This window comes from Hypanus sabinus, chromosome 4, assembly GCF_030144855.1.
Source record: "Hypanus sabinus isolate sHypSab1 chromosome 4, sHypSab1.hap1, whole genome shotgun sequence".
In the NCBI taxonomy this organism is placed as follows: Eukaryota; Metazoa; Chordata; class Chondrichthyes; order Myliobatiformes; family Dasyatidae; genus Hypanus; species Hypanus sabinus.
The window spans coordinates 103607727-103621009 of record NC_082709.1 but is presented as its reverse complement, the minus strand read 5'-3'; the positions used below and the strand labels follow the sequence as shown (position 1 = coordinate 103621009).

General features: G+C 37.1%; 1 protein-coding gene across 1 annotated transcript in view; it reads right to left on the bottom strand.

Annotated features, from left to right (window-relative positions):
* The window catches only part of LOC132393054 (acyl-coenzyme A thioesterase 9, mitochondrial-like), an 82149-nt gene that overhangs the window by 14413 nt on the left and 54453 nt on the right, over positions 1 to 13283 (bottom strand). The window contains exon 12 of the mRNA XM_059967798.1: positions 1630 to 1720. Within this exon, the coding sequence (XP_059823781.1) occupies positions 1630 to 1720 (91 nt within the window). The remainder of the gene's footprint in view (positions 1 to 1629; positions 1721 to 13283) is intronic.

Genomic DNA, 13283 nt, shown 5'->3' with positions numbered 1-13283 from the left:
ATACTAAATGTTTTTCACCACCTTGTCCACCCTATCCACTTTTATGCAACTATGGATTTTCAGCCAGAGGTCTTTCTGTACATCACAATACCAAAAACAACCAGAATGGGGACATTCAACGTACTATTGGGAAAAATAGGTTTACAAAAAGAGTTCTGAAAATTCCAATAATATCCAGGAGGGGCAAAGAAATAAAAGCTATACATTCAAAATTAGATTGGAAATTATCATGGGACAACAGGGATATTGCATTCTCTGGAAAACAACACCTAGTGGGTGATACAGTTTTGCAGAGTCAAGTGTCATGTGTATTCCCTCACACCAGACACCAAGTGGTATTCTGCACTATCAAAGGATTTAATGGCATTCATTGCACCAGGTCACAGATTAACTACTACCCAATGCTGATTCACCTCAGAACCCACTGCACCAATCACCTTGACATCAACTGAATAATCACTACTACCATTAAGTAGGAGGTACAGAAGCCTCAAGCCCCACACCACCAGGTCCAGGAACAGCTACATTTCTACAACCTTCAGGCTTTGGACCGATTTGCACAATCCTAAGTCAACCTCAGGAATGGAGCATGATGGAACACCTCCATGCAGATATCTCAGATTGAGAGATTTCTATGCAAGATATTAGTGTAGTCTTTTCTTCACCATTCTGTATAATTTATGTTCTGTGTGTTGTCTGAACCTACGAGCCTGTGATGTTGCTGCAGGTTTTTCATTGTAACTGTACCTCATTGTATTTGCACACGTGACAATGAACTTAACCTGACTTGAGGTCAGAGAATGTCAATCAAGATGATGAACTAATTATACTGTAGAATGTTTATATTTCATGGCATTCCAACCTTTAGCCAGACTCCAGTTACCTTCACCCACTCTGCTTTAACAGCCTCCTTGGCTTGCCCCAGACTCCTCCCAGTCCTCTCCACCATGCCCCAGACCCACCTGCCCCTTGCATTCTCTCAACCTAGAGCCTCCACCATTTAATGTGAAACAAGTACTCTCAGCACTGTACTGCTGCTGCAAAACAACAAAGTTCATACCATATATGTCAATGGTAATAAGTCTGATTCTGAACATTGCAGTTCACAAAAATAATTCTCTGTACTGGAGAGAAAGTGGCGTATACAGTAGCTCCTGCACAACCAAGCTGTATTAAGATAATGAGAAGCATCTCCTCTATCATTAGCTCACCTTCAAGTATCTTCCATAGATACTGAGACACAGAAGGTACAGCAAATTAGTAGCAAGTACACTGACAATGAAAAGTCATCTTTGACTGTTGATGCTTATTGGCTAAGATTGTTAGGTGGTGTATATCTCCTTATGGTTGACGAAGACTGGATTTAATGATGATGGCCCTCTTGTTCACTGCCCACATACATACAAGACAGTAATTATCTAGGTGAAATGAAGGTTTGCTACTCTCCATTAAACTAAAGTGAACAGTTTAGAATGGGCAGACATACAAGAAGATGAGGATATTTGGATAGCTTCTATTATAAAAGATCATTTATTTCTCGCTATGCCTTTAGGCAGCACTTGATTTAGCACAAGAAATGAGTTTCAACATGTATAAAACAACAGCACCATATGTTCAATTTTCACATACCTGTGGGTGGCATATTTCCAGACTCTTGAGCTTTGAATCCTCCATCCACACTGAATTCTTTGGTAAAACCCGACTGTGGAAACTTACTGTCCTAAAGTGAAGAGAAACAACCAAATTTTGCTTATTCTAAATTTTGTGATGCATAAGCTCTTCTTGGGCTTCCAACCGGGTACCACTATTGATTTTAACTGACATTTCGATAACAAACTCTGCCATCTTCATCAAGCATGATGCCTAGGGATGTCTAGTCCAGTGGTATATATAACCACTGATTGGTTATATATCCATCCCTCCTGATTGTTTAGTCCTCACCTAATCAGGTTTCCATTGTCCCACCTTCTTTACAGGCACTCCAACAGTTCCATGACCATCCGAACAGCATACATCCTAACATCCAGTCGATGGAGATGGAGAAGAATGATTGCCTCCTGCTCTTGGACATTCTAATATGACTTGGGCATGGTATCAATCAGAAACACTTTGAGAGGGATAAGGGCAGATCAGAGGTGTCAGTGTTGCAATTAAATAAAGGAGACTACGGAGCCATGAGGGAAGAGCTGGCCAAAGTTAAATGGGCGGATGCCCTGGCAGGAAAGACAGTGGATCAGCAGTGGCAGATATTCTTGGGCATAATACAAAATATGCAAAAGCAGTTCATTCCAATGAGAAGGAAGGATTCAAAGTGGGGGAAGGGGCCACAGTGGTTGACAAAGGAAGTCAGAGATTGTATAGCATTAAAGAAAAAGAAGTATGACAGGGCTAAGATGAGTGGGAATACAGATGATTGGGAAAGTTTTAAGGAACAGCAGATCTTAACTAAAAAAGCAATAAGGAGAGAAAAAATCAGGTATGAGCTCAGTCTAGCCAGGAATACAAAAGGGGATAGCAAAAGCTTTTTTAGCTATGTGAAGAGAAAGAAGATAGTTAAAAACAATGTTGGCCCCTTGAAGAATGAATTGGGAGAAATTGTTATGGGAAACAGGGAAATGGCAACAGAATTTAATGCGTACTTTAGATCTGTCTTCACCAGGGAGGACACAAGCAATCTCCCAGATGTATGGATGGGCCAGGGTCATAAGATATCAGAGGAATTGAGACAGATTGACATTAGGAAAGAAACTGTGATGAGTAGACTGGTAGGACTGAAGGCTAATAAATCCCCGGGTCCAGATGGTCTGCATCCGAGGGTTCTAAAAGAGGTGGCTCAGGAAATTGCGGATGCATTGGTAATCATTTTCCAATGTTCCTTAGATTCAGGATCAGTTCCTGAAGATTGGAGAGTGGCTAATGTTATCCCACTTTTCAAGAAGGGAGGGAAGGAGAAAACAGAGAACTATCTGTTCTAACGTCAGTTGTGGGGAAGATGCTTGAGTCCATTATTAAGGACGAAATAGTGGCACATCTTGATGGCAGAAATAGGATTAGGCCGAGCCAGCATGGATTTACCAAGGGCAAATCATGCTTGACTAATCTGTTGTGAGTTTTTTGAGGGTGTAACAAGGATGTTAGATGAGGGTAAGCCAGTGGATGTTGTGTACCTAGATTTTCAGAAGGCATTCGATAAGGTGCCACATAGGAGATTGGTGAGTAAAATCAGAGCTCATGGCATTGGGGGCAGGGTTTCAACATGGATAGAAAACTGGTTGGCAGATAGAAAGCAAAGGGTAGCAGTGAATGGGTGTTTCTCGGACTGGCTGGAGGAGACTAGTGGGGTACCAAAGGACTCTGTATTGGGACCACAGCTCTTTACGATTTATGTCAACGATTTAGATGAGGGCATTGAAAACTATATCAGCAAGTTTGCTGACGATACTAAACTGGGTGGCAGTGTGACATGCGAAGAAGATGTTAGGAGAATACAGGGAGACTTGGATAGGCTGGGTGAGTGGGCAGATACTTGGCAGATGTCATTCAATGTGAATAAATGTGAAGTTATCCACTTTGGAAGCAGGAACAAGAGGGCAGAGTATTGTCTGAACGGTGTAGAGTTGGGTAAGGGAGAAATGCAAAGAGACCTAGGAGTCCTAGTTCACCGGTCAATGAAGGTGAATGAGCAAGTGCAACAGGCAGCGAAGAGGGCAAATGGAATGTTGGCCTTTGTTACAAGGGGAATTGAGTACAAGAGCAAGGATGTCCTTTTGCATTTGTACAGGGCCCTGGTGAGACCACACCTGGAATATTGTGTACAGTTTTGGTCTCCAGGTTTAAGGAAGGACATTCTGGCAATTGAGGAAGTGCAGCGTAGATTCACTAGGTTGATTCCTGGGATGGCAGGGCTGTCTTACGCAGAGAGATTGGAGAGATTGGGCTTGTACACGCTGGAATTGAGGAGATTGAGAGGGGATCTGATTGAAACGTTTAAGATAATTAAAGGATTTGATAGGATTGAGGCAGGAAATATGTTCCAGATGTTGGGAGAGTCCAGTACCAGAGGGCATGGATTGAGAATAAGAGGTCAGTTATTTAAAACAGAGTTGAGGAAGAGCTTCTTCTCCCAAAGAGTTGTGGAGGTGTGGAATGCACTGCCTCGGAAGACGGTGGAGGCCAATTCTCTGGATGCTTTCAAGAAGGAGCTAGATGGATATCTGATGGATAGGGGAATCAAGGGATATGGGGACAAGGCAGGGACTGGGTATTGATAGTGAATGATCAGCCATGATCTCAGAATGGCGGTGCAGACTCGAGGGGCCGAATGGTCTACTTCTGCACCTATTGTCTATAAACCTTAATAACAGCCACCATCACACCTCCCAATGTACAGCGGTTATTTCTATTTTGATTAAGTGTGTGAAAACTATTTCAGATCCAAAAGTTTCCAAGAAGAAGTAAGATGATTAAGCACAATGTTCCTACAGATTGCCTACATGGTGAAGGAAGTCAATTGGGCCCTTAAAAGGGCCTACAGAAAAACCGGGAAACCTAGCAATGAGAAGAAACCTGTTGCTACTGTCTGTCTTCCCTATATTTCCATGGTTTCCAGAAGGATCGCCAGGATCCTGAAGAAATACTGAATTAATATCATCCACAAACCCATAAGGAAGTTCAAATTGCAGCTTATGCAGATCAAAGATTACTTGGGACTCAAAAAGGCTGGCACTTACAGGATTTCCTGTGAATGTGGAGCAGCATATATTGGCCAGAGGGGAGGCACAATGGAAACCCACATCAAGGAGCACAGGAGGTGCCTCTGTTTGGGTTGCCTGGAGAAATTAGTGGTAGCAGAACATTGCATTTGCAATGGCCATAGGACTGACTTTGATGGCACAATACTACTGTGCCACGCCAATAGGTTTTGGGACTGCCTGGTGAAAGAAGCCATTGAAAAAAAGCTAGAATTTTAACAAAGAGGAAAGTCTTGCTGTAAGTAAGAACTGGAATTCGACTGTAAACAAGGTGGGACGGGCAACGTGATTGGATGAGGACTAACCAATCAGGAGGGATGGACCGCACGCACACACAAAATGCCCAAGCATCACCCCTGATGAAGGTGGCAGAGTCTGTCATTGAAAAGTTAGTTAAAATTGATACCTCTACCCAGCTCGAAGCACAAGAAGAGTTTCTTCGTCATATACATCGGGAAAGCACTAGATTAGATTTTCTCAATCTTTTTGCCCTGGAGGAGCCCTCGAAATAATTTTCAGGTTTCAAGGAACCCCTGCATAAAAATCTATCTGCAGCTCATGGTATGTTAGCGTGAATAGTAAGTTGTAGATTAATAATACACAAATAATTGTCGATGTTCTTTTTAGTAGAGAATGAATTTTTAGCCAACTTTTTTTTGGGAAAACACAGGCAGTTAAGCTTAGCTTACTTTTCTTGAAATCAATCTTTTTCCCTTTTATAAATTTTTAAAACTCATAAGGCGGGGGGGGGGACGTCACATGATGACGTAGGATCGAGACGCTGGAACCCAGCTCTCCCGTAAAAAATCAATAAATTAATGTCTAAATGAAGAAAAGTTAGTCAAAACTTTCTAAAAGTTACTTGTAAACTACTCCGGATTGTTTCAAGTTATGCCTCACAAACAGAAGATGAAGAAAACTACTACTGTGAAGGCAACGCAAGTTGGAACAGAATCAAGGCCCGCTTCTGCCAAAGAACCGCGGGCTCAGGTACATGATACCGCCGGCGATACAGAACAGGAAACTGCGGTAACATTGACCATTTCTAAAGGAAAAGATCAACGAGAACTGCGCAAGCGTGAAGGAAGGAGCATGCACAAACGGGAGCAACCAGAACTACAAATCCCAGTTACGACTGAAACCGAAAGTGAAAGTGAATCTGAGAGAGAGACGAAGATAGAGGCAAAAGTCTTTCTGGAAATATGGAAAAGACGTTGAGGCAAAAATGCGTAAATTAGAAAAATTAAACGCATTAAAAGTAATCAAAAGAAAAATGACAAATATGGAGATGATGTTTGATAAAATGACAAAAAGACAGGAAAAAATGGAAAAGAGAATTATAGATTTGGAAACTACAACGGAAGACATAGTTGAAAGAATGAATAAAATGGAAGATGATACTACTGCCTGGACATCAGAAAGAAAACAATTTATGGAAAAAATTGATAAGCTTGAAAATTTTAGTAGACGAAACAATATTAAAATTGTTGGACTTAAGGAAGATATAGAAGGAGAAGATCCAATAATTTTTTTTCAAAAATGGATCCCTGAAAAATTGGAAATGGAAGAAGATACTCTAATTGAGATTGAAAGGGCTCATAGAGCCTTAAGGCCAAGATCTTAAGCTGATCAAAATCCACGATCAATTTTGATAAGATGCTTAAGATACCAAGATAAAGAAAAGATCCTGAAGGCGGCTGCCCAACGTGCCAAAAAGAGAAATGGGCCATTGATGATAGCAGGGAAGGCAGTTCTTTTTTATCCTGATATAAGTTATAACCTTTTGAAGAGAAAGAAGGAATTTAACCCAGCGAAAAATGTCTTATGGGAAAAGGGTTATAAATTTATAACGCGTCACCGAGCAACGCTGATAATTTTTTTGGAGGAGGGAAAAAGAAGATTTTTAAACGATTATCAAGAAGCGGAGGAGTTCGCACAAAAACTTCCACCTATTCGCTAATTATACATAGAGACTTCCAAGCGTGATGGATTAAAGATGAAGATAAAGACAGTGAATGGAAGTGATGGACATTTAAGAATGATACAGGGGAGAAAAGCAAAATTTCAGAAATAATAATTGAGAATAGTATTTTTTTTCTTCTTTTATATATATATACTTTTCTATGCTGCGGAGGTGCTGGGGAGCTTTGGATCAGTTACTGCGGGATACACGTGTGTAATCATGGCGATTGCCATGACCCGTACAACAGAGGGGGGTAATGTTGTGTTCCTTTTTTTTCACAACATTAGTAGGGGGGTATTTTGTTTTTTCTTTATACTCTATTTTTCTTCTACCTTTCTGCCTGGATGATTGGTGGGGACACACATAGTAACATGGAGAATTTTAAAAAGATTTCCCAAGATACCATGAAAGTTGAAAGATTAGGTATTATTATAGCTTGGAGTAACATAATTAAAAATAATGACCAATTTACTGAATTTTTAAAGTTTTAATGTTAATGGGCTTAATGGACCGGTAAAAAGAAAAAGAATTCTAACATACATTAAAAAAAATGAAAATAGATATAGCTTTTTTACAAGAAACACATTTAACAGACAAAGAACATCAGAAATTAAAAAGAGACTGGGTTGGAAATGTTATTGCAGCTTCATTTAATTCAAAGGCCAGAGGAGTTGTAATTTTGGTTAATAAAAATTTACCAATTAAAATACAAAACGTATTAATTGATTCGGCAGGGAGATATGTAATTATACAGTGTCAAATTTTTTCGGAACTATGGACTCTTATGAATATTTATGCACCAAATGAAAATGATGTAAAATTTATACAAGAGGTCTTTTTGAATTTGGCTAAGGCACATGACAAAATATTAATAGGTGGAGATTTTAACTTTTGTCTAGATCCAGTTTTAGATAGATCAACAAAGGCTGTCACAAAATCGAAAGTAGTAAAATTAACTATCATTGATGAAAAACTTAAATTTGCTTGATATATGGAGAAGAATTAATCCAAAAGAAAGAGATTATTCATTTTATTCAAATAGACATAAAACATATTCAAGGATAGATTTTTTCCTATTATCAATGAATATTCAAGATAGAGTGAAAAATGTGGAATATAAAGTGAGAATATTGTCAGATCATTCTCCTTTGATAATGACAATGATAAGACAGATAAAGAGGAATCAATTTATAGATGGAGATTTAATTCAATATTACTAAAATGTCAAGATTTTTGTGATTTTATGAAAAAGCAGATTCAGTTCTTTTCAGATACAAATTCACATTCAATTGATGATAAATTTATATTGTGGGAAGCAACGAAGGCATATTTGAGAGGTCAGATAATTTTATACTTCTAAAATTAAGAAGGAATATATGATAGAAATAGATCAATTGGAAAAAGAGATTACAAAATTAGAAAAAGAATCTCAAAGAAATATGACAGAAGAAAAACAAAGACAACTTATTAATAAGAAGTTACAATATAATACACTCCAGACATATCGAACAGAAAAAGCAATTATGAGAACTAAACAGAGATATTATGAATTAGGTGAAAGATCACATAAGGTCCTTGCATGGCAGTTAAAAACAGACCAGACTTCTAAAACAATAAATGCAATTCGAACAAGAGTAAATAAAATTACTTATAAACCTTTAGAAATTAATGAAACTTTTAAGAATTTTTATTCTGAGTTGTATAAATCAGAATCACAAAATGATAATGTCAAGATAGAAAGATTTTTATCACAAATAACTCTTCCAAAATTAAATACGGAAGAACAGAAGGGATTAGATATGCCTTTTACATTGAAAGAGGTCGAAGAAGCCCTAGGATCACTTCAAAGTAATAAATCTCCAGAAGATGGTTTTCCGCCTGAATTTTATAAAAAGTTTAAAGATTTATTAATTCCTCCTTTTATGGAGTTAATACATCAAGCGGAAAGAACACATAAACTTCCAGAATCTTTTTCGACAGCTATTTTAATAGTACTGCCAACAAAAGATAGAGATCTTTTAAAGCCAGCATCATATAGACCTATTTCTTTATTAAACACTGATTATAAAATAATAGCAAAAGTCTTATCTAACAGATTATCCAAATACTTACCAAAATTAGTACATATGGATCAAACAGGATTTATTAAAAACAGACAATCGGCAGATAATGTAACTCGGTTATTTAGTATAATTCATTTGGCACAAAAGAGGGAGGAAATGAGTTTGGCAGTTGCTTTGGATGCAGAAAAAGCATTTGATAGATTGGAATGGGATTTTTTATTTAAAGTATTGGAAAAATATGGATTAGGAGTATCTTTTATAAAATGGATTAAAACCTTAAATATTAATCCCAAAGCTAAAGTAGTGACAAATGGTCAAATTTCAACACCATTTCAGCTAACAAGGTCAACTAAGCAGGTTGTCCATTATCACCTGCTTTATTCGTGTTGGCAATAGAACCATTAGCTGAATTAGTTAGAATGGACCCAGATATTAAGGGTTTTAGAGTTAATCAGGAAGAATATAAGATTAACTTATTTGCTGATGATGTTCTGCTTTATTTAACAAACCCATTGCACTCGTTGCGTAAATTATCCTATAGATTAGAAGAATATGGGAAAATATCGGGTTATAAAATAAATTGGGATAAAAGTGAAATTTTACCTCTTACTAAAGGAGATTATAGTCAATGTCGATTAATAACTCAATTTAGATGGCCGACAAATGGTATAAAATATTTAGGTATAAGAGTTGATAATGATATAAAGAACTTGTATAAATTAAATTACTTACCATTACTGAAAAAAATTCAAGAAGATCTTGATAAATGGATGGTATTACCAACAACATTAGTAGGTAGAGTAAATACCATAAAAATGAATATATTCCCTGGACTACAATACTTATTTCATCATTACCAATACAACTACCTCAGAAGTTTTTTCAAGAGTTAAACAAATATGTGAGGAAGTTTCTTTGGAAAGGTAAGATGTCAAGAATATCGTTGGAAAAATTGACATGGAAATTTGATCTAGGAGGGTTACAATTTCCAAATTTTAAGAATTATTATAAAGCAAACCAACTTAGATTTATTGCATCTTTTTTTGAGAAAGGCATGGATTAGAATAGAACTAGATAAAATAGGAGAAAATACACCAGAAGATTTTATATATAAATGGGAATCTAAATGGATATGGGAAAAGAAAGAATCTCCTATATTAAAACATTTGATTGACTTATGGAATAAAATAAATGTTGATGATGAGACAAAGAAATCTTTATTAGCAAAGAGATTTTTAATTCAAAATAGACTTATTCCTTTTACAATGGATAATCAACTTTTATATAATTGGTTTCAAAAAGGGATTAGATATATAGGAGATTGTTTTGAAGGAAGTATATTAATGTCATTTGATCAATTAAAGAATAAATATAAAGTATCAAACAATACTCTTTTTTGTTACTTCCAATTCAGGGCTTATTTAAGAGAAAAATTAGGTCAAACAATGTTATTGCTGAAATCTAATGAAATAGAAACTTTAATTCAAAAAGGAAAGATTAAAAAATTTATTTCTTATATGTATAACTTGATTCAAAAACAGGCAATTAAACAAGGAGTCCATAAGTCAAGACAAAATTGGGAAAGTGACTTGAATATTAAAATTGAAGAAACAAATTGGTCAAGACTATGTCTTGATAGTATGACAAATCCAATAAATGTCTGGTTAAGATTAGTGCAATATAATTTTTTACATCAATTATATATTACACCACAAAAAATAAATTAATTAAACCCAAATTTATCTGATCAGTGTTTCCGATGTAAACAAGACATCAGTACTTTTTCACATTCTACTTGGTCGTGTTCTAAAATTCAACCTTTTTGGACAAATTTAAGAGTTTTATTGGAACAAATTATTGGAACACATCTTCCACATAATCCAATATTATTTTTACTAGGCGATATTGAAGGGATAAAACCGAAACCCAAATTGAATAAATATCAGAAAGAATTTATAAAAATTGCATTGGCAGTAGCCAAAAAGGCTATTGCAGTTACTTGGAAATCGGATACATACTTAAGTATAGATCGTTGGAAGAAGGAAATTTATGGCTGTATTCCACTTGAAAAAATTACTTACAATTTAAGAGATAAATATGAAACATGTTTGAAAATTTGGCGCCCTTATTTACAAAAGACAGGATTAAATATATAGGTGCTCCGAAGATGAAATAATTGGTTATTTGGGGAAATAAATAAATATATATACTAAAGTTATTACGAACTCCATGGAGCATGTGGGGATCTTCCGATATCTTTCTTTTTTTTCCCTTTCTTTCTTTCTTTTTTATATAGGGATGTTAGGGGGGAGGGGTTAAGGGGAGGGGTGTAGGCTATATATATATTTTTTTCTCTCATATATTTTCTTTTATTTCTGTAATTATTTGAAAACTCAATAAAAAAAAAGTTTAAAAAAAAACTCATAAGGCAACCATAATATGTTTCCGTTAAATAACTGGCTTAAGCCAAAATGGGATTTAATTTTTCTAAAGGTAGGCTCGGTAGATTTAATTTAAATAATGATTGTATATTGATTTCTGGGTAATATGTTCTGTTACTAGGACAGAACCCTTTTACTGACCATGACTTTATTAACAAAAGCTTTACTCTGTTTGTTTAGATTCCAATAGCTGTTTAAAATAATCAACACTTTTACATGCCATATGCTAGTGACATAGTGTATCCAGAGATACCGGCCACGTGACAGACGCACTGCCACCCGGCTGGTCGGAGGACACGCCACACGCCAATCAACATTTGGTCCCTCCCAACTAATCAATGCACACCTAAATTATTGGTCACCTTAATTGGATTATCTCGCCCAGCCCCATGCTATAAAAGGTGAGACATGTGCCTGGCTCGCTCTCTCTTACAGACCACCTTGCTGAAGGTAAGTGCATTGATTTATGTTTGGGAAGGTTTATCGTTGGTCCTGGTAAGGGAGCCACGGCTATCCAAGGTCAAGGGAGATAGCTGTCGTAGTGCTTTTCCCTTGTTCTTTGTATGTGTAACTGTACCCTGTCCCCACACTGCTTTCTGTGTATTGTACAGCCGACCCAACCTTCCCCACACGTGTTAACCCCAAGCGTTTTTTGTTAGAATATTGTAGTTGCTTGTGCTGACCCGACTTCCCCTTGTAAATAAATTCCTTATTATTAAAACTGTGTGTCCAGGCCTCTACTGTTGAGACTCAAAGAACCAGTTATTTTCCATCACAACACATAGTTAAGTGTCTTTTCAATTTTGCTGGAGCCATTGCTGCATTTGTACGTTGTTTGCTACAGACTGGGCACAATGGAACAGGACAACTGGGATCCCCAGTTCCTGTAAAACACACTGATAAAGAGCTTTCATTTTAAAGTCAGAATTTTTGTGTCTGTTATTGCACTAGTGCACTGAAATGACTCAGACGACTGTACCGTCAGACATATCTGTAAAACACAGGTATTGATAAAATATAAAAAAGAACGGCATAATAAATAACTAAACAACAAAAACGCAAGAAATACAAAAACTTCAAAATACAATTCACCTTTTGCAACATTTACAGCAACAGTTTGGAAGGAAAAATGAAAGAACAGTTTATATCATAAATGGTAAAAAAAAAATTGCTGCTTTGCAGAGGTACTTGGGAGCGCTTGTGCATGAATCACAAAAGGTTGGTTTGCAGGTGCAACAGGCTATCAAGAAGGCAAATGGGATGTTGGCTTTCAGAATTAGAGGGATTAAATTTAAGAGCAGGGAGGCTATGCTGTAACAATACAGGGTACCAGTGAGGCCACACCTGGAGAACTGCATACAGCTCTGGTCTCCTTACTTGAGGAAGGATATACTGGCTTTGGAGGCAGCGCAGAGGAGGTTCACCAGGTTGATTCCAGAGATGTGGGGGTTAGACTATGAAAAGAGATTGAGTTGCCTGGGGCTGTACTCGCTGGAATTCAGAAGAATGAGGAGATCTTATAGAAATATATAAAATTATGAAAGAGATAGATAAGATAGAGACAAGTTGTTTCCACAGGTAGGTGAGACTAGAACTAGGGGACATAGCCTCAAGATTCGGGGGAGTAGATTTAGGACTGAGATGAGAAGGAACTGCTTTTCCTAGAGAGTGGTGGATCTGAGGAATTCTCTGCCCAATGAAACAGTGGAGGCTGCCTCAGTAAACATATTTAAGAAAAGGTTGGATAGACTTTTACATAGAAGGGGAATTAAGGGTTATGAGGAAAAGGCAGATAGGTGGAGATGAGTTTATGGCCAGATCAGCCATGATCTTAGTGAATGGTGGACTAGGCTCGACGGGCCAGATAGCCTACTGCTGCTTCTACTTCTTTATGTTAGAAACATAGAAAACATACAGCACAATACAGGCCCTTCGGTCCTCAAAGCTGTGCTGAACATGTCCCTATCTTAGAACTACCTAGGCTTTACCAATAGTCCTCTATTTTTCTAAGCTTCATGTATCTATCCAGGAATCTCTTAAAAGACCCTATCGTTTCCGCCTCCAC